We start from the raw sequence: 26,328 nt of genomic DNA, 5'->3' as shown, positions 1-26,328 counted from the left end.
GTTCTTTGCTCATCTAATGAAATCTCTGGTACTGCCGGCACCCCAAAGACCACCTGGACTTCAGGTTAAAAAACATGATCAAACTCAGATTCCCACTAGAAAAACTTTCACTATCCAACAACCAGTAAATATTTACTCACAAACGTTCATTCCGTAACTATTTAATGCCTAGTATGTACCAGATACAGGACTACGTGCTGCCAAGACAATAACGAAGACGACAGCCACGTTCCTTTGCCCTGTCAGAACACAGTACGGGGAGAGGGGTTGTGGGGAGGGAGAGCAGCTAAACGAGAAATTACAATACATAAAGAACTACAATAACGTACGAGGTATTAAAGAAGCACAAATGAGGGACCCCCTAAACACAGACTAGGGGGAACAAGGCATAAGAGGATGTTTCCCAAAACATATGATGTCTAAGCTGCAGCCTAAATGTTAAGTTCACACTGACCAAAAAAACAAGATGGCAGAGGAAAAGGAAGAATGTTTCAGGCAGTCAAGTTATCATGGCAAAAGTCAAGAGGTAAGACAGTACACAAAATGTCCAAGGAACTGAAGTAAGTTCAGTACGCAGGAGCAGAGAGGTAAGATATCAGGCTACAGAAATAAGCAGGAGTCAGATAATGAAAGGCTTCCTACATCACATTAAGAAGTTTAGACTTTATTCTAACAGGAATATGATAATCAGATTTGTGCTTTAGAAACAGTCACTCTGACTAAAATGCAAGAATAAGTTAGAGGTGTTAAGACTACAGGCAGAGCAACAAGCCAAGACCAGCATTTCAGTAAAACACTGGAAATGATGGTGGCTTGGACGGAGTAGTGGCAACTAAACAGAAGTGGACAACAGCCAAGAGAGAAAGAGGAAGTAAATAGGATTTGGCAATAAATTGGATGTGGAAATTCAGGGAGAAGGTAGAGTCAAGAACTAGTAAGCAAATCATTCAAAGCTATAATGCACAGATCTTAGATTTCATCTATAATTTATAAACAATGCCTAGGCACTAAACATTCATTTACACTTGTTAAATGAATAAAGATTTTGTATTTAGTGGCAAAAAAAGGAAGAAAACAACTTACACTAACAACAGGAAAAGTATATATTTAGCTATGATAAACATAGCTCTGGCTATAATTTAAAAAAAAAAAAGCTACTTAGTGCCACAACTGTTTGGTGTAAACAAGATTAAGATACCTGAGACCACAAGGTAAGTGAGGAACAATATCTAAAACACACCCCAGCACTTGCTAGAAACTGCGGATATTTCAGAACTGCTGGAGCACCTCCTAATTGTGGGTGAACCCTGGTGATCTACTGCCGAGTGGCTTTTTTACACATCATGTAACTCCTACACCAGAACTAAAATACGATCTGGCCCTGGCATAAAGATAGCTCCTGACCTTCAAGCACTGGAAACTCTGCCGAGGCGGGAGGGGCGGGGTGGGGATCAAGAGGCCGAGTGCTTCCTCAGACAGAAGATTTCCAGAACCTTAGGCCCCAGATTCCACAGCTGGGGTGACATTCATCTACAGATGGCTTATCAATAAAATGCTGACTTCAGTTGCGTCTATTAGCAAATATTAGAAACTGGTAGGCAGACCACACTTCAAAGATAATTTTTAAAAAGTTCCAGAAAAAAATTAAAACATACATGTTTATCTTATGAAAGTCACCAAATACTGAAGCTTAACAGAAAAAAAGGTTTGAAACAAAAGAAACGTTGACATGGTAATAAATGGAACCAATTAAAGTCTAAAATAAATTCAATCTAAAAATTTCCATAATTTATGTCAAATTTTCAAATTAATAATCTATTCCAAAGATTAGATGACTTGGTCAATATTCATCTAGAAAAATACTTATAATTTTATATCATAATCAAATTAGCAAACCTCCAAATGTATATTACACAGGTTAATTCCAACCAGTCAGAAAATCCCAAAGAAGCAAAAATCGATACAATCGGTTCTTTACCTGCAGCTCCTTTGAGACTCTCTCTAAGTGATTAGTTATCTTTTTAATCAGATCGCTATACATCTGCTCCGAGTGCTGCTGGCATACACATTTATACACACAACTGTGGGAATACAGAAAAACCAAGTTAACGATGAAGCGCTTAATTCAACCTAAGGTTAAAGCATACTTTCAATAGACAGCCACTGGCCAAATAATTCATTCTGGCCTAAAAAATGGGGCCAATCATGAATTGTAAATAAAAATTTATCCTGCCCCCATCCGTGTTCAGATGGAAGAGACATTACCACCAGTTACAAATAATCTTTTTTGAGTACTCTATTACACATTTTATCAGTACTAGATACTCTAATATTGGGTGATAATCTGAGAGTCTGACTATGATAACCACTTACAAACCAGCTTCTTTCTCACTCTCATTTTAATGAATGTCAAAACAAGGAAGAGGGAACGATAATTAGCAGAAGGTTTCTAATTCACAAAAACGTTTGCAATATAACCTCTACATGCATCACTTATGTGGAAGGAACAACACAGTTGTCACTTCTTCCTCTTGTGACTGGGCTGATCCCATACCCCAACCCGGTTCCTCACTAATTTGCTGTTTCCATTTTCCAGGAGCTGGGAAACAAAACAACCAAAGATAGTCAGAACTGTGTCAATAAACATCCAGAGATTAAGCTAGGGTCTTCCTGTGAGACTAAAAATACATATTTTTGCCTTTTCACTGACCTCCACAATTTCTGCATTATGTATGGCAGGAGGAAGTCTAATTGAATGGGGTTAACACTATCTTCATTTGGAAACCAATTTTGAAGCAAAAAGTATAAATCAAACCTCCCACCCACAAGTGTGTAACATATAAATTACTTACAGAACCTCATCTTATGTATATTCTATGCATACATAATGTCATAATTCAAGTTGCTATGAACCTCAATTTACCCTCTCAAATTTAGGCAAATTAAATCTCGACTTACCTGTATATCTGTTCATAGGATATGGGGATATAGTCACCAGGACTCTGGGTTAAAAGCTGATCTATGGCACCATCCAATTTTGGCCAGTATGTGCTCTTATAATCTTCAATAGTTATAACATTCATTACTAAAAGTAAAAAGTAAAATTAATATTACTATGTGCCACATGTAAAACACACAAATCACAGCAATTTTGCACTCAAATTCCTTTCACTTACTCTCAGATTTCACAATGACACTCTATCACCAAATACAACTCAACCACTATCCCATTTTCAATTTTTAAAAATCAACCTGGTCAGGAATTTTAAACAGCCATTAATTATGATTTAGAAAGGAATTACTATGAATCTGCCCATCTTTAAAAATAAAAACAAAATGAGCAAATATTACGGGTTTCCCTTCCTGGTTTCTGTAAGCCTTCAGTGGAGCGTTCTCAAACATGCACTGACCCTCAATGACGAGCCAAGATGGCATATCCGTGAACCACAATAAAGTTCTGGGAAACGATGACTTCCAACAATCAATCTTTACAGACACTGCTGGGGAAACCTACCTAAGGATAACACTATGGGGATTAAAGTTCACATGTGACACTAACAAAAGAGGTTGCTAGAAACTTACAGAGATTTATGGCACCATCAGTACCTCCTGGAGGTCACTGTAGCTCTAAGGCTCTCACTATCTTACACTATAGATAAGCTCCACAGAAAAAAATGCCCATGACCTGGAGGAAAGCTTCTGTCTTCCTAGGCTGGTTCTTATTTCTTCACTATAGGGTCAATAAAGAATTTATAACAGCTGGTCCTAACAACTTTGAACTCCAGGGGTGACAGGTGCTTCACAACAAGGAAATGCTAATGTTAAAAAGAGCTACCTGAAGCACCTAAGATACCCCGGTTCTTATGAACCATGAAAGGAGCTAACAACCACTAGATCAGAAGTTTTACATTTATTTTACCAGAAAATGGGGAAGAGAGGGTTGACTTCCCCAAGAGTACATGGCTAATTACCAGCAGAAGTACCAAGTGAAGCAAAGCCTTCACCTAGCATCTTTCTACCATATTACTGATTTCCAAATCCTAGTCATTCAGGTTCGACATGTTTCTCATATCTATGTATCACCTCTATCATTTTTGTTCAATATTTTCTTTAAATCAAATCACTTTTAAAGAAAATACTGAACAATTTATTTAAATAAATTTAAAGGACACGAGGAATGAACTACTGTTTACACAACACGGAATGATCTTAAATGCATTCTGCTAAATGAAAAAATCAGACCAAAGAGGCTATATATTTTAAGATTCTCACTTCTAAGACACTAATAAAGGCAAAACTACAGGAAGGAACAGAGATCAGTGGCTGACAGCGGCTGGAACGTGAGGAGAGGGACCGTCTACAAAGGGAGAGCCTGGGGGAATTTTTAGGACGAACTGTTTTGTATGGAACTGTGGGAGTGGATACACGATGCCATGCGTTGTCAAAACCAACAGAACTATACACCATAAAAGTCAACTTACTGAATGAAAATAAATTAAAAAATCAACCAGAACATAGTGGTAAAGATAGAAATGCAAACTGAGATTCCCACAAATGAATCTAAGTTACAAAAGAATCACATAAACTGCACTGAAGGGAATGGGGAAGAAAGAAATGTTTGACCACATACAAGGCTAAAAACAAAAAGAAGTGTACATGCACGTGCAACACAGACACATACACACACAAGGCAGGAGGCAGCCAGATCCTGGAGGGCCTTATGAGCCATCGTAAAGACTTTGGCTTCTACTCTGAGTAAGACAGGGGCTTCTGGAGGGTTTTGAGCAGAGAAGTGACATCATCTGAGTTTAGTTTTCTATAGATCATTCTAGCAGCTGTGTTAGGAATAAACTAAGTTAGGAGCTATGAGATGATGGGCAATTAAATGAAGTGGTGGCACTGAGGTCAAGAGGAGGGGTCAGATTTTTTAATATATTTTAAGGTAGAGCCAAGAAGATTTGCTAATAGTTTGGATGCAAGATGTGCGAGCACGGTCAAGCAGGACTCCAAAGTTTTGGGCCTGAGTGCCAAAGTTTGGGGTTGCTGTTTAATAAGACAAGGAGGATGCAGAAGAAGCTCAGCATGCGTGGAAGTTCGTGCTCCGTGAACAGTTTACTCTGTCCAAAAAGGCCACTGTCAACACCTACCACTATTTGCCTCAGCGTTGCGTCTGGCTGCCAAAGTTGCTCTGCCTAAAGGAGGAGCAGGTTGGAAGTTCTGGAGAATTAACCCCCAGGAGCCACCTTCAGGTAACGACTAAAGAGAATTCGCTGTAAACACTGATACCCCAGTATCTCCCTTTTTTTCTCAGGTGAGATAAGGCTAAGGCACATGTGCTACACTGTCTCCCAGAGTGCCCACTGGGATAATGCTCCAGGTGACCACAGTGGTGACCGCTTTACTAGCTTCCTTACCATCTCTGTCTCACATTTCCACTCCCACAGGTGCTTCCCAGAATCACCCCCGTGTGCTTAATTAAAAGTACTTGGGCTTAAAACAAAAAAAAAAGAAATGATCAAAAATAGAAAAGCAGTGTCATTTGCCATTAAACAGAAGGAAATATAGAAATAAATACAATGTTATTAAATTCTAGATAGGTCCTACCGCCTTTAAAGGTTCTGAGCCTGAAGCTTGCTTTCCTTCCCTGTGAAAAAGGGAGACTGGCAGACGTTGAGAAGTGTTACACATCAGCTACAAAATACTACCTTTCTGCTTTCAGAAGAATTAAAAAAAAAAATTTGAAAACAATGGAAAAAGAAATAATTTTCTTGCTATGTGAGTCTAGGTTACTGAATCCCCCTAACAGTGTATCACCTAAACCACATCATACACCGGCTCTACACCAAAAGCTGATTCTTAAAGAAAGTAAGTGACATGCTCAGAAAGAAAACTCCAAGTATCAGAAAAGCCAAGAATTAACACACCAATCTCATGGGCTCCTGGTGCTCAGTTCAACAAACTACACCCTATGGCTGCAGGTGGGCGCACTCCTTCTTCTCAAGCACAGGCTTCACACGCTAGCAAATCACAAAGTCAAAGACAGGAAGGAGGAGAAAGAACCTACGATGTAAAGTCCTGCAGCTCTAAGTACAGAATGCAGTCCCACCACAGAAGCAGGGATTTCTAGTGCCTCTCCAGTGTCTTTCACGGGGTATTTTCTTTTTTAATGCTCTGCTTTTAAACATCTTTGAAAAGAGACTTTAAAACCAAAATGAAAAGGGCATGAGTCACAGCAGAAAATCTTAAAGCCTATTTCCACATCCAAAAAAAAGCTTTATCTATTTCCACATACATTTTGCCAAATCAGTTGACCATATATTATAGCTGTTACAGACTGAATGTTCGTGTCCACCCCAAGATTCATATGTTGAAATTTAACCCCCAGTGTGATGGTGTTATGAGGTGGAGCCTTTGGGAGGTGATTAGTTCATGAGTGGAGTCCTCATGAATGGGATTAGTGCCTCCAGAGAGATCCCTCACCCCTTCTGCCATGTGAGGACCCAGTGAGAAGACGGCCCTGTATGAACTAGGAGGCAGGCTCTCACCAGACTCCAAACCTGCCAGGACCTTAATCTTGAACTTCCCAGCCTCCAGAATTGTGAGACATAAACAAGCCACCCAGTCTACGGTGTTCTGTTAAAGCAGCCTGAACAGACTCAGCAAAATAGAACACAGACAAGAGTCCGCAGAGCGAGAAGAAGTCTGAAGAATGAGTACTAGTTGGTATATACTCTGAGCCAAAGATCAGGAAGCTTTTTTATACCAATCTGCAGTCAACATTTAAAATGACAATCCAGGAACCTCTAAGATATTTATTTCCTTGCTAAATTCAACCTAATCCCTGATTTAAAAACAAAACAAAAATATATATTAGCTGTTTGTTTTGTTTATTTATAACCTTTGACATACATAGCCTCAAAGTGTGTGTGTGTATGTATGTACAGTCTTGAATTTTAAAACTAGATCCTCTTGTTAAAGAAATGTAATCAATCGCTTTCAATCTGCCCACAAAAAAGCTCAGACTGACCAAAAGAAATATACTATATGGAACCTAAACAAAAATGAAATTACCATTAAATTACTAAATTTTATCAAGGTTAGATTTTCCAGCTTGAAAATAACACACTACTGTTTAAAGAAGGCGTTACAAACTCAAACCCCTATGGGCAGGGTGGACGGGGCTGCACACCCCATGATACAGGAATCTGTTCACCAAGCCCTCCAGGTGATTCCTATGCCTTCTCAAGTTTGAGAATCAGCAGCTCAGGACAGCCAGGGGTCACAGGTGTTCCTCTGTTTTCGATTGCTAACATACGGTTTGTTCTAAACAACTTGAATTGGAGAGTCAAAGGTGTGAATGTAGCAAAGAAAAATTTTTAAAGGGCAGCTAGGAACTGTTTTCATATCAAAGACTCATTAATGTTCCACTCTTTCATATCACTTCTCCCCACCAAAAAAGCCACCCTCATTTAGAATTGATTCCTTAAGAATACAATGATAGAGGGCCGGTCCCGTGGCCGAGTGGTTCAGTTTGTGGGCTCTGCTTTGGCAGCCCAGGGTTTCGACAGTTCGGATCCTGGATGCAGACACGACACTGCTCATCAGGCCGTGGTGAGGCGGCGTCCCACATAGCACAACCAGAGGCACTCACAGCTAGAATCTACAACTATGTACTGGGGGGGTTTTGGGGAGAAGATGAAGGAAAAAAACAAGATTGGCAATAAATGTTAGCTCAGGTGCCAATCTTTAAAAAAACTGATAGCAATTATTAAATAAATGATTAAGCCAAATTTAACAGGCTAAATTATGTCTCAAAATAATGACTTTTTAGATTAACCATAATTAATTACAATTGGATAATCTGACAAAATGGACTAGGAGAAAAGGCCCTGGGTTTTCTATTTAACTCTGGCTAGCGTATGTGATCTAAGAGAAAAATTATGACTTCTTGTTGCCACGGTGTGCCCATCTATCAGTAACAATCCAGGACATCTGTGTGGTCCAAAACACTACCACCTGGTGGAACATTCTGCTCCCTCCAGCACAAGGGGATGACTGAAATCTTTCCAGTAATAGAGAGAAGCTGAAGACCAAGATCAAAGCCTGTGGAAGGTGGGAAGCCTCTAGGAATACAGAAAAGGAACAGAGTGGAAGAGGAGAACCAGAACAAGGTAGTGTAGTCTAATAAATAAATGGGGTTTTAACCTTTATTTTTAAGAAAATTCCAGTTATTCATTTCTTTCAAAAGGAAAGTAACTTGATACTGACAAAGGAGACAGTAATACTTAGCTGCTCCTAAAAGAACGGCCCAGTTAAAAAAAAAACAGTAAAATAAGTTACCAAATATGTTAAATATCCTTTTCCTCAGTAGGGAAAAAAAACACCTGCACCACCTACTCAGGTATATTTTGATTTGTCAACAGAAGAGGGTAGGTAATGTTAAGTCCTAATGAAGCAATTGTTTCTAAAGTAGGCTGGGGCCAGCCCTGGGGCTGAGTGGTTAAGTTCCCACACTCCGCTTCGACAGCCCAGGATTTCGCCAGTTCAGATGCCGGACACAGACACGGCACCGCTCATCAGGTCACGTTGAGGTGGTGTCCCATATAGCACAGCCAGAGGCGCTCACAACTAGAATATACAACTATGTACCGGGGGGCTTTGGGGAGAAGAAGAAGAAAAAAAAAAATGGCAACAACAGATGTTAGCGCAGGTTCCAATCTTTTAACAAAAGATAAAAAATAAAAAAAGTAGGATAAAACCTTTTAAAGTTGCATGCTTTAGGTGTCTGTTTGGAGAGTTTCTAAGTTTTACTGTTTGTGGTTTGCATAATTCAATTTAAACACTACAGACAATATAAAATGTCTACTGTGAATATAATCTTACATCCATGTAAACATGGTGACATTCATTTAAACAAATAACTAAACACTGATGTCTTATTTTTTTTTAAAGACTTGGCACCTGAGCTAACATCTGTTGCCAAAGTTTTTTTTTTTCTATCTTCTTCTTCTTCTCCCCAAAGCCCCCCGGTACATAGTTGTATATTCTAGTTGTGAGCGCCTCTGGTTGTGTGTGTGGGACGCCACCTCAGCATGGCCTGATGAGCAGTGCCATGTCCACGCCCAGGATCCGAACCAGTGAACCCTGGGCCACCAAGGCGGAACTCATGAACTTACCCACTCGGCCAGGGGGCCAGTCCCTTGTTATTTTATATAGGTTCTCATTAACACATTCTTTCAGAGTTCTGTGCTTCCCACCCCACCCTCTCCCCCACAAAAAGAAAACATTTTGGTACAGATAAGGCTTGTAACATATTAACTATATGAAACTACATAACCTGCTTTGCCTTGCTTCAAATAACATTCTTTCCCCAAAACACTGTAAAACTTGTATAGAAAATACATTTCATTGTTGTTTTACTGCTTAGAAATCCAACGTTTTCTCAGTTTGAGGAAATGTAATAGAATAGTGGAAACTTCCTTCATCACTACTATCTTAAAAAAATGAAAATTAGCTGCAGCAGCCTACCAGCAAGATTGAAATCTATACTCCTTTAGAATAGTTACTGTTCAACGTCATTCTACAATTACAACATCACACTTGAGCCTGTGACACAGTTCCTAAAATGAACATGTTATGATAGTACATATATGAAAAGGTCAAGAGCTAACAAGACATCCATTATGGCTCAACTAATCCAAAAACTCACAACATTCGAATAGAAAGTATCTGCTCAATTGAGATTACACAGGTATAAACCATGCTACTTGCAGCTCTGCCATAGTTTTATAATTCTGTGATTTCCTGCAAGATTTCAAGTTGATCTCTCCATAGCATTAAGACCAGGAAAGTAACTTTGAGGTGGGAGCATAAGGCCATGTGTCCTGAGGTGGAAACACCAATAAGTGAGCTCCTCTTGCCCTGCAGGACCCTGAGAAGTTCAGGGCACAAGGACAGGATACAGCGAGAGTGGGTTAGAAGTCAGTGGGTAGCGGGTGAAGACTGGATGCTGGCCTATAGACTAAATAGTGAAAAAGAGAAGGGTTATTCTGCACAGAAACTGAAAGATAAAACTTGTGTCTCTGAGACACAGACGTGTGTGCGTGTGTGTGTGTGTGTGAGAGAGAGAGAAGCAGAGGGCTGGTGGACAAAATAACAGTCAAAAATGAACATAAGAAATGCTCAAACATCTAACCTGCTTCCTTCTCTTTAATTCTAGAACGTCATCAGGCAGGAGAAATGCAGTTTACTTCCCGCTCCACCTACCCACCCCCACCATTCTGACCAGAGAAAAGTCATCCACGAAACTAATATTTGGCAGTTCTCCAACAAAATAGCCGCTCTGCATCCAATTAGCCTGAAGTGAAAGGCAACAGTGAAACCTGGCCAGGCCCCTTGTAAACACAGAACTACCAATCAGCCTTTTTCACTTTTGAATATGAATAGACAGCTAAGGATCACCAAGATATGCAAAGTCTCAGACATGATAGATCAAAACAAAAAGAAACTGAAAAGATAAAAACAAAGATAAGAGGATAGAAGAAAACTTCAAAAAAAAAAACCCTATAATTACTATCCCCAGAGATGTAAGATAAAAATTAAGAACACTGTGATGAAAAACAGCAATCCACATGCTCTCAAAATTAGAAATATAGCCATTGTTAAAAATCCAATAGAAGAATGAAGAAAATATCAAGGAACTCTCTCAGAACATTAAGAGAAAAAGAAAATAGCAAAACATAGTTAAGACTTAGAAGATCAAAACAGGAAATTCAACATTTGACTACCAATAATTCCAGAGAAAAGAGAGAATAGACAAAATGTAAAGGGAGAAAAATACTGACACAAAAATATAAGAAAATATCCCAGAAATTTCCTCCGGGGAAAAAAGGCTACATGCGAAAGAACAAGAATTAAAATGGCACCTGAATTCTCTATTGCAAGCTTACAGTCAATGAAGCAACACTTTAAAAACTTAAGAAAAATTTTCAGTTAAGAATTCTATATTCAATCAAACTGTCAATCAAGTGTTAAAGAAGCATTTTTACATATGCAAGGCGTGAAACTACTATCCACACACACTTTCTCAGGAGGCTACTAGAAGATCTGTGCCACACACACACACACACACGACTAAACCAACAAGGGGAAGACGCCAAGCCACAGTCATTCCCACTATCTGAGACGTCCCTGAGAGGCAACCATGCAGTGGCCCTAAAGAATAAATAGGAACAAGAAGTCTAACAGCTTCATAAGCAGACAAAAAGAAAATACTAATTAATTGAGCATTTCAAAAACACCAGTGAGGGGTATATGGCAGATCTGATGAAGCCACTGACGTTTTAAAAATAAGTTTAACAAAAGTTATACAAGTATAAACAGGACAACTAATAACAAAGTTCTATGCAAAAGAAATCTGAGACACTCCTGGTCCTTCAGTGAATATTTACATAGTTATAACATAAACATGGCTTATTAATTGAACCAAAAGTTGTGGTATTAAAAGAACTGAAGAGGTAAGGTGTGTAGCGGTAGAAGAGAACTAAACCTCATATTAATAACAGGAAGCCAACAGATAATATAAAAGTGATAAATTAAGGAATAACAATATTAACTCATTAAGACGTATGGATAACTACCAGCAGAAACAGCTAGGAGAATTAAAAGTGACTGACTCTGGGTCACAGGTCTCGGCATAAGAAGGGGCAGGGGAGGGAACCACTGATTTTCATTATGTGTCTTCACAGTTTGAATTCTCAAATTATAAACCTGTATTTTAGTAAGAGCAAAGTTTTGTGTTGTTTTGTTTTAAGGCCAAAGAGTTTGGTGAATCTCAAATCCTCAGAAAGGGAAAAACAAACCTAGTGAAATTAAATTTTTGTTGCAGTATTTCCAATATTCTAAGGCACAGGGAATGAGAAAGCTCAGAGTGTACCGCCTACTGAACCTCTTTACCTGAATGTTCCAGAGACACCTTAAAAAAGAGACAGACGCACACATGTGCAGACATAGAGGCACCTACCTATACTCCTCCCATATCCATATTCTTCCTCCTTCACTCCCAAATTTTGTACCTAGTCCCCAGATATTTCCAAAATCTGAAGCAATCTCTCCTCCGATGCTTTATTTGTTCAGGCCATCATCTCTTGTCTAGACTACAGTAGTTACAACCCCCCTAAGTAGTCTCTAAGCCTCCATTCTCTCTCTTCTAACCTGAACACACTAAGACAAATTTTACTAAGTTGAGCCCCTTAATATCCCTCAGTGGCTCCTACTCCTACAGAAGAAAATCCTACATCTAATACGCATGCACCTCATATCTAGACCTTTCTTTCTATCTAGGTTTAATTTGTGCCACTTCCTCCTCACACCCTATGTTCCAACAGTAATTTCAACTCTGGATCTTCAGCTCAAGTTGCCCCCTCTACAAAGGAGGTCTCTTCCAGCCCAACCCTGCCTCCTCAATCCTCCTGACAAAGTTATATTCATTTTCACAAAGATTATTTTTTTCCTCTATGCTACCACGTACATAGATAACTCTACTACAGCATTTTACCATAATGTATAATAATGATCTGTCCACCATCTCCCACACTAAACTCTGTCTCATTCACCACCAGAGGCTAAAATATTATCTTGGTAAACAGAAGACACTAAATAAATAATTGTTGAATAAAATGCCATTCCCGGTCTAGTCAGCACACCTGCAACTACAAATTACAGATCTATAACTCTATAGAAGCTAACAGCCAAATGACAACAAAAGTAGGAAGAAGAATGGAAGGGCAGTTTGCGCTGCCAACACATTACAAAAGGATATCAACAATAACTGTTTTATATACTATTTAACAGTTTACAGAGTGATTACATATGGTCTATCCCTTACAGAGTTACAGTTTAAAGAGGAAGTAAACAGCATTCACTTTCTTTAGGAATTTGGAACTGGAATAAATATTACAATGGTTTTCTCTTACAGTTTCATCAATGTCACTTGGTGCAATACATGTCAAAAGACAGCAAGACGATGTCCCCAATGAGATCTTAGAATTTGGACAATCAATCAATATCATAGTGATGCTTGCTATAGCACAACTCCACTAAGCTAGAAGGCAAGAAGATACCAAATACCACCACAGATGCTACAAAAAGTGCATATTTTAAGACCTGAATACATTACCTGATCCACTTGTAAAACAACCAACCAATCTGGAAACTGGCAGATAGGATCTGATCAAGTAAAGGGCAACTTTATTTATGATTTACTAAAATCAGTTAACATTTTCACTCAATTCAAAAGTCAATTTTAACACACTTTTGAATAATTTAAAAAATAATTTCACTGAGTTCAATTTAAAACACTAGAAGCCTTTGTTCATCTGGAGGAGAGAACCGTTTGGTGCACTGGGTTAATAATTCTCCTAAGATCACGGCACAGTATCATCAGTCAATAGAAGATCCCTCCCTCCCTCCGCCCACCCATTCACTGCCTTTTATCCTCACACCACAGTCCCACCTGCCCCCATCCCAACACACGCAGACGGGGAACCATTCTACTGTGTAATAAATCTGGAATATGAGCAGATGTGACACACGCTACACCTGAGCAGAACCTTTAAAAGCCATTTTGTGTTTCTGTCCACTCTCTTCTCTGTGCCTCTGCCAAGAGTGACAGGACCTAGAAAAGAGCTTGTGTCTCATTCTCTGTCTTCAGAATGAGACAACATTTTAAGAGCCACATCCAACTGTCAGCCGCTAACATAACACGAGCAAGAAATAAACCTGGTTGTTCCTGAAGTTCCTGAGACTTGGGGGCTACTATGATAGAAAGCTGACTAATGTAGAATGGAAAGTTGAACTAAATAATTACACTTCCCAAATTAGATTCCACCAATGAGATAGATTTGACTGAGATCTGGAAGGCCAAGGTGAGGCAAAGGACATATTGCTGCTGGTGGTTGTGGCAGTAAGGTTAGAGACGCAAGAGTTTCTGGCAGCCAAACTCCAAGTTCCAGTGTGTGGTCACCAACTTCAGGGATGAGGGAGGCAGTTGTGACGACGTAAGAACGGCGGCAGCAGCAGCCTCACTGACTCCCACTACCTCTAACCTTTCCAACAATTTTAAAAAGACCTAACTTTCAGTATTAAATCTCTTCTCACTTTGGATACCTAGAGCGGTTTCTTGCACTGAACTGTGACTGATAAAAGTCTTTGGTATCAGAGTAGTTACAGGACACACACCCTCAAAAGCTAGGAAGCTGGCTTTGGTTTTAGGATCTAGTTGGATTTAAAGGCAATGATGACATTACCACCATTAGATAGCATAATACTAACAATATATGCCATGTAGCAGCACAAAGTTACTTATTATTACTTGTAGACACCTGGAATAAAGTTGTTCTTGAAGAAAACAACATGGCAGGCTGCTTTGGCAGTTAATGAGAAATAGAAAGACTGTGGAGTGGGTTGTCTGATTCTGATGACAGGTAAAAGTTTTAAGAAAATGATTAGCTCAATGAAGACACAGCCAAAGAGCATCTATGACTTCCATAAAAGAATCTCTTAATTCTTCCAGGCACAGGGTTAATATAGCCAAAAATCAGAAACAGAATGATCCTGCAAATTACAGAATTACCATATAAAAATAATTCAAATCCTAGAGAGATCTCTTAAGTAAAAGTTAGGACACTAACTGTGAAAGAGGAGGACCCTGAAACCAGAAATGGGGCCAGTTTAGTGGAGTCTGATCAACCCGAGGACTCTGACCTTGCACAACACACTGAGCCTTCCCTGCCTAAGAGGCACCCCTCCTCTCCAACTAACCTTTACATGACTAATCTTCACATGACTGAAGACCCTGCCGTGATATTACCTGAAACCTTGCAAGGGAATGCAGATTCTCCTTATGCCTCACCTCCAGACAGCCCTCACTGCTTCTAATCCTCCAACTAAATCAGATTTCCCAAGGGAACAAGTACCAACGCTAAATGAACAGAAGCCAGCTTACATTCCAAAAGATCTACAGACTTTGGGAAGACTTTAAGACTTCCAAAGACTTGAACATCTTATATGGACAGACACCTAAAGAATACATGTGGGATCAGATTCTGGGGATACTGAGTAAGAAAGAAACATAACTTTAGATAAGACTTAAGTTATCAAAAGGAACATACTTACTAAAGATTCTTTATTCACTGCACTTCCTCAAGAAGCTAAATATGGGTATAAGAGTTTGCTCAGTTAACTGACTAAAACCTGGACTCAATGACAGCCTACATTAAAAACAGCTGTAACTCCTGCTGATAAGAGCAGGATTAACAGTAGATTAGACACCAAAGAAGATATAGCAATAGAAACTATCTGACCTGAAGGGAGGTAAGGGAGTCAGAAACGATAATGAACAGAGCCTCAGTGATTTAGGGTACAATAACAAATGGTCTAATGTGTACCCAGAGGAGAAGTAATTCCGAAAAAACATACAGAAGATTGATAATGTCCCAAGTTTGACAAGTTCTAAAACCCCACAATCCAAAAAGATGAACGAACACTAAAAATAAACATAAAGAAAACCCTACCCCAAGGATCACCACAATCAAACTGCTGAAAACTAAAAGTGAAAACCTTAATAGCAGCCAGAAAAAAGGAAACATTACATAGAGAGGAACAAAGATAAGAATATCAATACTTCATGTAAGAAACAATGCAAGCCAAAGATAATGGAAAGATATCTTTAAAGTTTTGAAAGGAAAAACAGAAAACAAAAAAAATTTGTCAATCTAGAATTCTGTATCCAGCAAAAATATCCTTAGAAGATGAAGGTAAAACACTTTTGCAGACAAACAAAAGCTGAATAAATGAAGGCCAAAATAAACCGCACTGTAAGAAATGTTAAAAGAAGTTCTTATGGTAGGAGAAAAATAAGAGGTGGAAACATGGATCCAAACAAAGGAATGAAGAGTGAGACAAATACTACCTGGGAAATAAAAAAGACTTATTTTCCACTTTTTGATTATTTAAGACAAATTTCATATATGATTCCATTCATCTGAAACATCCATAATAAGACGACCCACAGAGACAGAAAACAGACTGGTGGATCCCAGAGGCTGGGGGGAGGAAGGAATGGGGAGTAACTGCTTAATAGGTACCAGGTATTATTTTGGGGTGATAAAAAATGTTTTGGCGAGCCAGCCCTGATGGTGTAGTGGTTAAAGTTGGGCACACTTCACTTCAGCAGCCCGGGTTTGGTTCCCAGGCACAGAACTGTAACACTCATCTGTCAACAGCTGTGCTGTGGCGACATCTCACACAGAAGAACTAGAATGACCTACAACTATCGTATGGACAACCATACACTGGGGCTTTGGGGAAAAGGAGAAGAAAAAAGAGGAAGATTGGCAACAGATGTTAGCTCAAGGTGAATTTAAAAAAAAAAAATGTTTTGGAACTAGACAGAGGGGTGGTTGCCCAATGTATTAAATGCCACTGAATGATTCACTTTAAAATGGTGAATTTTATGTTACATGAATTTCATCTCAAATTTTTTTTAAAGGATAAATGACTGTCTTAAGCAAAATTAATAACTATTTGGGGGGGTTATGACATGTTGAAGTAAAATTATGATAATGTATGGCAACAATAGCATAAAGGAGAGGAGGGAAGAAATGGAAGTAAACTGATGGTTACACTATACATGAAGCAGTTTACTATTTGAAGATAGACTGTGATAAGTTAAATTTTCACATTGTAAATCCTAGAGTAAGCACTAAAAAAAAAAAATGAAAAAAAAAAAAAAGACTGCTAATAAGCCAAACTGGAGACAAAACTGAATCATAACAAATAACCAAAAAGAAGATGGGGAAAAAAGGAAATTAAAAAAAAGAACAGAGGGGACAAAGAGAAAACAAACAGGAAAATGATAGATTTAAGCCCTACCATATTACTAATGACATTAAACATAAATGGTCTAAATACTCTAATTAAAAGGCAGAAGTTATCAGACTAGATTAAAAAAAGCAAGACGCAACTATATGCTGCATACAAGAAATGCACTTAAATACAGAGGTTAAAAATAAAATGACAGGAAAAGATATATTGTGTAAACAATAACCCTGAAGAAACTGCAATGGCTATCAGAAAAAGCAGTCTTCAGAGTAAAGAATATTACCAAGGATAAAGATAGACATTCCATAATGATAAAACAGCCAATTCATCAAGAAGATATAACAATCCTAAATATGATACACCAGAGAATTTAGACCCATACATATATGGTCAGTTATTTTTCAACAAAGTTACCAAAGTAACTCAGTGAGGAAAGGATAATCTTTTCAACAATTGGTGCTAAAACAACTGGACATCCATGTGAAAAAAAATGAACTTCAATCCTTAACTACACACAGATATCAACTCATAACTTAGATAATAGATCTATACATAAAAGCTAAAACCATAAAATTTCTAGAAGAAAATAGAAGGAAAAAAATCTTTTTGATTTTGGGGTAAGCAATATTTCTTAGGATACAAAAAGCACAAGCCATAGAAGAAAAATTGACAAATCAAACCTAGTCAAAATTTAAAACTTCTGCAACTCATAAGACACTGTTAAGAATAAAAAGCCACAGAGAAAACATTCACAATACATATCTGAAAAAATATGCATACAAAATTGATGACAAATTCTTAAAAACAGTGAGACAAACAATCCAAGGAAAACCCTGAAGAGATTCTCACAAACAAAATTATATGAAAGGCCAATAAGCACATGAAAAAGCCAACAGCACATGTAAAAAGGATATGCAAAATAAAACCAAAATGAGATATCACTATTCACCCTACAAAGCCTAAAATTTAAAAGACTGACAATACTAAGAAGGTGAAGTCTGGCCAGTACAAGTATCAATAAGTATGCAGAGCAACTGGAACTCTCACACCTTGCTGATGGGAATGTACAATGCTACCATCACTTTGGAAAACCGCTTAGCAGGTTCTCATAAAGGTAAACATACAACTAATATATAACCAAGCAATTCCACTTGTAGATATTTATATGAAAACCTATGTCCACACAAAACCTTCCACATGATTGTTTATAGTAGTTTTATTCATAACTCAAAGTGGAGACAATCCAAATGATCACCAACAGAAGAACAGGTAAACAATTTGTAGTATATCCCAAAAAAGAATAGTACTCAGCCATAAAAATAACTGATACATACAAGAATATGCATAAATCTCAAAAACAGGGTGAAGGAAAAAAGCCAAGCAGGAAATTATACAGATTGTATGATGCCATTTACAGGAAAACCTAGCGACAAAAAGCAGATCGGTGGATGCCTGGGGCTAGGGGCAGGGATACTGACTGCAAAGAAGCATAAGAAGTATTTTAGTGATGGAAATGTTCTATCTGTTGATTGTTGTAGTGATTACCATCGGAGAGACAGTCCTCTGCCGGCCTCTTGCACTCCTACATGTCTTGCTGAGTGAGCAAAGACTGCAAGGCCCAGAGCAATTACTCTTGAACCTGGGCCATTCTACAGTTGACAACCTTGAAAGGTGAGGTATTATCTTCCTCTGGACAAAAGAGCAGGCTTGCTTACTGCTTTCTATAAAAGCAGTGAATTCCTCAAGTTCAATATTCTTCAGCTGCAACACAAACCCATTGAGGGAGCATCCATCTTGGCCATATGATGTCACCTCTGGGGGACTTGAGGGGAAAGGAAACCTATGCAAATATGCCGATTCTCATGCTATTTGCTGTGTCATGAATAACATATTTCTTCCTCTGACCCAGGAGTCTTCTGGCTTCTGCCAGCATCCAGTAATAACAACAATGGGCTAGCTTTTAGCTTGCTTTTATCTGGATTTCCCAGATAAAACAGTTACATGGGTCAAAACCCATCAAACTACATAGCTAAAACGGGTACACTTCATTGACTATAAACAGAGGAGGAGGGAAAACAGAAAAAGTGTAGGAGAAAGAAGGAAATGGACAAGGAGGAAAAAGAGCAGGAAGGGAACTGAGTGAGGAAGAGGAGGAAGGAGAGAGGAGGTCAGGATGCCAAAAATTCCTTAGTATGCAGACGAATGAATCCAGACTTATGAAGACACGCATGTTAGAGTATTTTTATCATATCCAGCCCACTCACATACACACTCTTAAACTGTCCTCTGAGAAGACCCTTCACCAAGGAATTGATAAATATATTGGTGAAGGATACAACATCCTTATAAAATGCTGAGGTGGCTATCCTTTGTAGTTCTGGGTTAAAGACAGGCAACACTGACCATTAAAAGCGGCTGCTTGATTTCAGTGGGATAATGGGATTTCCAAAGTGATAAAGGGTAAGTAGAAATACTAACTCCTCAGACATAAAGTGGGGATGGTTATTATAATAGGCAGCAGGGCCAAACGGCTATCAGAATGGCTTGGATCTCTGGTGGTGGCTAACCATGGTGTCTTTAGGAAAAAAAGATGGGCGGTATACTAAGGTATTACTTGATCTGTATAATGGGAAGAAAAAAGAAAAAAAACAAAAACAAAAAACTCTAAGTATATCAGAGGCCTGACTTAAGTAGCCACAATGGAGAGTTACGGCACCTCACCTAATACCCAGACTGAGCCTGTTCACAGACACAGAGTTCCCGGAATAAAGGAGAAAATGGGTTCACTGAGGAAGGATCCTATAAAATCGCATCAAGAGCATACTTAAAGTCTTCCTCCTAGCCTCTTCCAATAGAACATGCAGCTATTCATCAAGGAGACAGTGCATTTGGGAAACAGAATCACTCAGGCTTTTTAGGGGTTACTCAACGCTGGCTCTAAGCCAATACAAACCCTGACAGAACGTCACTGTAGTAAACTAGTCAGATCAGGAGCTGTAGATGTCACACTGATAAATGGTGTTTTGGCCTCAATCTGTCTCATAGCAGGCTCAGTGGATCCACAGACCCACCCTGTAACTTCCCTAGTTTCTGAATGCAGTTAAAGGCTCCCTAAACTATGGAGTAAGGGCTATCAGCGTAGGAAGGGTCAAGTAAAATCCCTTAGATGTGCCCTTTCCTACCAAAACAACAGCGCATCCCGGTGGAAACTGCAGAGGATGGTACCAACTTCAAAGACTTAAAAGATACAGGGACTGTGATTGTTATGACATTCCGATCTCAGTAGCTTATTTGGCCAGAGTGGAGGAGTTGGGTCTTGGAAAATAACTGTAGAGTATATAGTAAATCACATCAAGTGGCAACTACAATTGTAGTTGCTGTTCCAGATATGGTCTCCTTCTGGGACAAATTAACAGTCCCTGGAATCTGGTACGCACCCAGTAAGGTAACAAAAGCTTTTTTTTTTTTCAATCTGTTCCAAAAACAGACCATCAGAAGCTGTTTTCACCTTACAGATCAGAAGTACACCCTCACCGTCACAGCTCAGGGCTTCATCACTACAGCTGTCTTTCATTATCTGGTCACAGAGACGAGGCATCTCAACACCTCACAGGTCCGCTACACTGTTAGTCCTACCAGCGAATCCTACAGCCCCATACTCCACCCACACCTGGTACCATCCAGCTTTCTACTTTTTGCCAACCTAATACATGGAAAAAGAAGACATTGCATTACTCTCTTAATTTGCATGTCTCTGATTATTTAATAATTTCAAACATCACCTTCTATGCTTAAGATTTTCTATTCTGTAAACTACTTATTAATACCCTCTGCCTATTTTTCCACAGGAGCCGCTGCCTTCTTTTTATTGATATGTAGTTCCTTCTCTACTCTAGATATTAATCCCTGGTCAATTTTAGGCACTGCAAATATCTTCTCTCATTCTTTCATGTCTTTCACTAAATGAAAATCTTTAATTTTTATAGAATCAGTGTCATTATTTTTTCACCTTTGTAAGTTTTTGAAACTTTAAGAAGGCCTTCCCTGTCCCTAGGGAAAAAGCTTCAACATAGTCTTCCATTACTTTTCTAATTTTTCCTTTCACATTTAGCTCTTTAATTTATCCACTGTCCATCCTGTCTGTGTTAGGTTTGCTTTTTCTCCATGTAGTGAGGGACTCTTCATAAACACATGCCTCCTTTCTCCATTGACTTATGATGCCACCTCTGTCTTAAGTTCCTTAACATATACATGTAAGTCTCTGTTCTGTAATCTGTTCCCCCAGTCTGTATTTCTATACTTGCACTTACCCTAGTTTTTATTACTACAGCCCTGAAACAGTATCTTAACTTCTGATAACGCAAGCCACCGCCAAAACAAATCTCTGATTTAGCTAAAACTTTATCCCGCCTACCATACAAATTTTAGATTTAGGTTACTGAGTTTGTCAGACAAAGCAAGTGGAATTTTATTGGCAGTTTAATCGAATTTATAGATTAAAATGGAGAAAGCTTTGGGGCCGGCCCGGTGGCGCAGCAGTTAAGTTCGCACGTTCCGCTTCTCGGCAGCCCGGGGTTCGCTGGTTCGGATCCCGGGTGCGGACATGGCACTGCTTGGCAGCCATGCTGTGGTAGGCGTCCCACGTATAAACTAGAGGAAGATGGGCACGGATGTTAGCTCAGAGCCAGGCCTCCTCAGCAAAAAGAGGAGGACTGCCAGTAGTTAGCTGAGGGCTAATCTTCCTCCAAAAAAAAAAAAAAACAAATGGAGAAAGCTTTTTTTTGTGGTTGAGGAAGATTGTCCCTGAGCTAACATCTGTGCCACTCTTCCTCTATTTTCTATGTGGGATGCCACCACAGCATGGCTTGATGAGCAGTGTGTAGGTCTGCACCCAGGATCCAAACCTGCAAACCCCAGGCTGCCAAAGTGGAGCGTGCAAACTTAACGACTCAGCCACCAGGCCAACCCCAAAACTGACATTCTTTTTTTTTTTTTTTTTTAAGGAAGATTAGCCCTGAGCTGACATCTGCCACCAATTCTCCCCTTTTTGCTGAGGAAGACTGGCCCTGAGCTAACAACCATGCCCATCTTCCTCTACTTTATACGTGGGACACCTGCCACAGCACAGCTTGACAAGCGGGGCACAGGTCTGCACCCGGGATCTGAACCAGTGAACCCCGGACCACTGAAGCACAATGTGCAAACTTAACAACTGTGCCACGGGGCTGGCCCCCAAAACTGACATCCTTATAATCAGTAATCTTATGCCCAAAGCATGGAAAGTTTCCCCATTTATTCAGACCCTCTTCTAGCTCCTTACTAAAGTTTTCTCCTTAAAGGTCTTGTGTAGCCTTGTGTTAATTCCCAGAGGCTTTATAGTTTTGTTGCTATTATCGTATACAGTATTTGCTTTTGATTACCTTTACTACTTGGTTACTGCTAGTGTAGTAAAAGCTATTAGTTTCTGTAGGTTGATCTTAACTCCAGTAACCTCGCTAATCTCTGACTAACCGGTTCTAATAGCTTCACTCTAGATTCTAACAGTTCTTCTGGGTAAGTGATATTATCTGCAAATAATGAGTTTTATTGTTTCCCTTCCTATTCTTATACTTCTTATTTTTTCCCTCTGTAGTGTTAGCCAGGACTTTTCTTACCATGTTAAACAGTAACAATGATAGAGGGCATCTTTATCTTGTTACCAATCTTAAAGTGAATGTATCTAAAATTTCTCCATTAAGTATTACTATTTGCTATAGGTTTTTGGTAATGACCTTTATCTAGTCTATCTTGTACTCCAAGCTTGCAAAGAGTTTTTATAATATGTAGTAGCTGGATCTTATTCACTGATTTTATGGTATCGAGAAAATCATGATTTTTCTCCTTTACTCTATTAATGATAAATTACATTAATAGATAAACAGATGTTGAACCATACTTACATTCCTAAAACAAACTCTCTGGATCATGAGTCTTTTAACACATTGTTGGATTTGATGAGCTAGTATTTTGTGTAGGATTTTCATATCTATGCTAATAACTGAGACAGATTATAATTTTCCCATATTGTCCTAATCTAGTTTTAGAATAAAGATTTAACCAACCTCATAAAATGAGCTTAGCATCTCTTTTCCCCCCCTCCCCCGTATTCCCCAGAACAACATGTAAAAAGGAATTAAGTGTTATTTAAAAGTTTGATGCAACTCATTAGATTATCTCAGTCCAGTTTTTGAAAGGGGAGGTCTTTAACTACCCTTTCAGTTTATCAAATATCTGTTAGTCAGTTCAAGCTATCTATTTCTTCTGATACCAACTATCAGTTTGTAGTTTTCTAAGAATTTATACAGTTCATCTAGGCTTTCAAATTTACTAACCTATAGCAATTCATAAAATTCTTTTTTAAAATCTCATGTTTGTAGTTATTTCCCATTTTTCACGTATTTTATTTGCATCTTTCTTTCTTGATCAATCTTATCAGAGGTCTGTCTAGCTTATTAATCTTCAAAGAACAATCTTTTGTTTTGGCAAATCTTCCTTTTGTTCCTAATTTCACTGATTTCTGCTTTTAAATTTATGATCTTTTTTGAACTCTTCAAAAGAGTTTTGTTTAAACACTAAAGCAAGCTTCCTTCAGCATTAGACAAGTCACCCTGCCACTCTGTCCAAGGTCTGGTTTCACCACATAAACTTCAACATACAAACTATACGATATAACCATTATTCTCACGTATGAATAATATGGAAAAAATCACATACAAATCTTACCAACCATACCTACATATGAATGTCTTTGACTAAAGCACTATCTCAAAGGCAAACAAATAAGGTTATGTGCTTGTTCCCACAAAAAACAAAAAGTGTAAGGCTGTGACTACACATGTGAATCAAGGCAGATATTTCCTCTGCACAGCTAATTGGACAATTACTGGTACAGCTTGATAAAATTAGTAACTAGAAATGAAATCTCCAGTTGGTTTAGCAGATGCCACTCAAAACTTACAGTTATTAATAGGAGAGAAAAATCTGGCCGTAATGGTCAACTGTCACCACCACCACTCCCCAAAAAAACCGCTCAGAGCAAAAGCACTTTTTTCCCTAGCTATGGAAGCATACATCCTGGTCAGGGACAGTTTCCGATTACAAAACAGACTATGGTCTTAAATCTTTCTGCCTGCAATCGAGCGTTAAGGCAGATCACTAACAGAAAGTTCAATATTCAACAGAATCTGGGATGTGGACACATGCTGAATGGCTTATTCTTACAAGTGCAGGCTTTGAAAAGTAATTTTATACATTATTAGCTTCAAAACGGTGTCGCAGCTCCCACTGCATTGGTGTTACTCAAGAAGCAACTCACACATGCCCCTACCTATCAGGATGCAGAAGGTGTACACCGGAGAAGAGAAAGAACGAGGGGTAGATGTAGGTTAACTTTCTAACTCCTGACTTGTTTAACGCGGACTGGCTAAAAGCACAAGAGCACAAGTTGCCAGGTTTCTTTTCTCTCTGGCTGTAAAAGGAAGACTAAAGGCCTCTCCCTGACGAAACTTAGGGACCCTTAATCTCCCCTCACGTTTGAGAGTGAAACTTTAAGGGGGAACGGAGAAGAAAAGAGCTTCCTACAGTCGAGAGCGAGCCGGTTGCGATAAGGATCGCGTTTGCAGAACTTGGGGCTGCGCGCGTCCCGGGCTGCTTCTCCCGGCCAGGTAATACAAGAAGCCAGGGCCGCCCCGGCGCTGGCCGCAGACACCGAACGAGGGGGGAGAGGCGGGGAGGGGAGGAGAGACCCGGGCCTGGAACAAAGGAAGCGGGCTGGCCGAGAGGGGTGGACTCGGCGTCCGGGTGGGGAGAAGGAAAGCCGGGACTGCCGGGGAAAGGCTGGACTCACAGAACTTGGAGGTGGACGTGTTGATGTTGATGGTGGCGCTGGGGGCGGGGGCGGGGGCCGCCTTGGCCACGGCGGCGGCCGCGTCGCAGCTCTTCAACATCATGATCACCCCATTGGCCTCCGGCGGCGGCGGCGGCCCCATCGGGAGCCCCTCCTTGGGGCCTTTCCTGTCCACAGAGACGGCGGGCACCGCCAGCAGCTGGCCCCCCGGAGGGTCTCGGGCAGGGGCTGGAATCGACGAGGGGGGTAGCGGGGGGGGCGGGGGCTGCCGGAAGCCGTCCACGGCGGCCTCCCAGTTGTTGTGGTTCTGGTCGTCCATCATCGCCTCGTAGCTGCCCCCCTCCTCCTCTTCCATGCTCTCCTCCATCCTGCAGGCCCCCAGCACCCGCCCGCCTCACAGGCACCTGCCGCCCGTCTCAACCCCGGGCAGGGGGGCACCGCAGCCTCCTCGAGCTCACATCGCCGGGGGCCGGATCGGGCGCGGCGGGGAGAGAGCGGCAGGCCGGGTCTCTCACTCTCCACTGGGCCGACTCTCAGAGACACGGCTGACGGCGGTGGGCGCTCCCGGGCTGGAGTCTGGGAGAGGCAGCCGTAAAGCGGCAGCACCCCTCACGACATTTTACAGCAGCTTCCAACAGGCAGTTGGAAAGGGCAGCAGGGGGAGCGGCCAGGAGGGCACGTGGTGCGAGGAACCAGCCGCTAGAAAGCAAAGCGAGAAGGGGCGGGAGCTGCGAGGCGCCCCCACGCAATTGGGCAGGTTAGCCCAGCCTCGGCGGGCCCCGCACTGACAGGGGAGGGGCGACGGGTCCGGGTGAGCATTCTTCGGCCCCGCCCCCTGGCCCGGCCTCACGTGATAAGAGAATTATCTGCGCACGCGCGTTCTCAGTGTGGTTACCAGGACGACGGGGAGCCGGGAGGTCTGAAGATGCGCCCACAGCTGGGCTGGCGGTCGCTGTGGCTCAAACCACGCGTTTCGATGGTGTTTTTCTTGGGCTCGCCGGGTTTACCCGCCTTTCGCACCGCAGAGAGCCTCGCATCCCTGGCCTCTGCTTGAGGACGGAGCTTGGGGGCCACGAGAGGCCCCGGCTCGCACATTATAAGTGGGTGGGACCGCTCTGGGCAGCCCTTGAAAGTTCCGTAACTCCTCCGTACTCTGAGGCCAGAGATGTTAAACTTACACGTGCCAAGCTTCGTGCAGTATTTCACAAACTGATTACAAATTGGAGATGATGTGTGAGAGTCTTGAGGGGCAAAGAAGAAAGATTATGTAACTAATTTCTTTCATTCCTCTGCATTCTCAAATTGTAGCAATAGCAGTATATTATATGAGAATATACATTATAATTGTTTATTGTGGAGCTCATTCTAGCTACTAGTAATAAAGCTTTCTAGAAAAACCCTTCATTACATTTAAGCTAGCAGATAATGAAGTGTGAAGAATCTCTTCAGACACTGAGATGTCTCTGATGTACTTCAGTGTCCACGTTTGTTTCAGCTTCTCTACATATATTTTCCCAAAATATTCTGCGCTATACTTAATGGAACATTTTTATCAGTCACTT

General features: G+C 40.4%; 1 protein-coding gene across 1 annotated transcript in view; it reads right to left on the bottom strand.

The window, feature by feature from the left end:
• The window catches only part of CACUL1 (CDK2 associated cullin domain 1), a 67,454-nt gene extending 41,710 nt beyond the window's left edge, over window positions 1-25,744 (bottom strand). Inside the window, exons 1-3 of the mRNA XM_001494080.7 lie at window positions 24,767-25,744; window positions 2,959-3,085; window positions 1,979-2,081 (exon numbers count right to left, since the gene is read on the bottom strand). Of these exons, the coding sequence (XP_001494130.1) occupies window positions 1,979-2,081; window positions 2,959-3,085; window positions 24,767-25,133 (597 nt within the window). The 5' untranslated portion in view covers window positions 25,134-25,744. The remainder of the gene's footprint in view (window positions 1-1,978; window positions 2,082-2,958; window positions 3,086-24,766) is intronic.
• Window positions 25,745-26,328: the final 584 nt, after the last annotated feature.

Source organism: Equus caballus, chromosome 1 (genome assembly GCF_041296265.1).
Source record: "Equus caballus isolate H_3958 breed thoroughbred chromosome 1, TB-T2T, whole genome shotgun sequence".
Classification (NCBI taxonomy): Eukaryota; Metazoa; Chordata; class Mammalia; order Perissodactyla; family Equidae; genus Equus; species Equus caballus.
The sequence above is the reverse complement of the archived record's forward strand: the minus strand, read 5'-3'. Positions and strand labels throughout refer to the sequence as shown.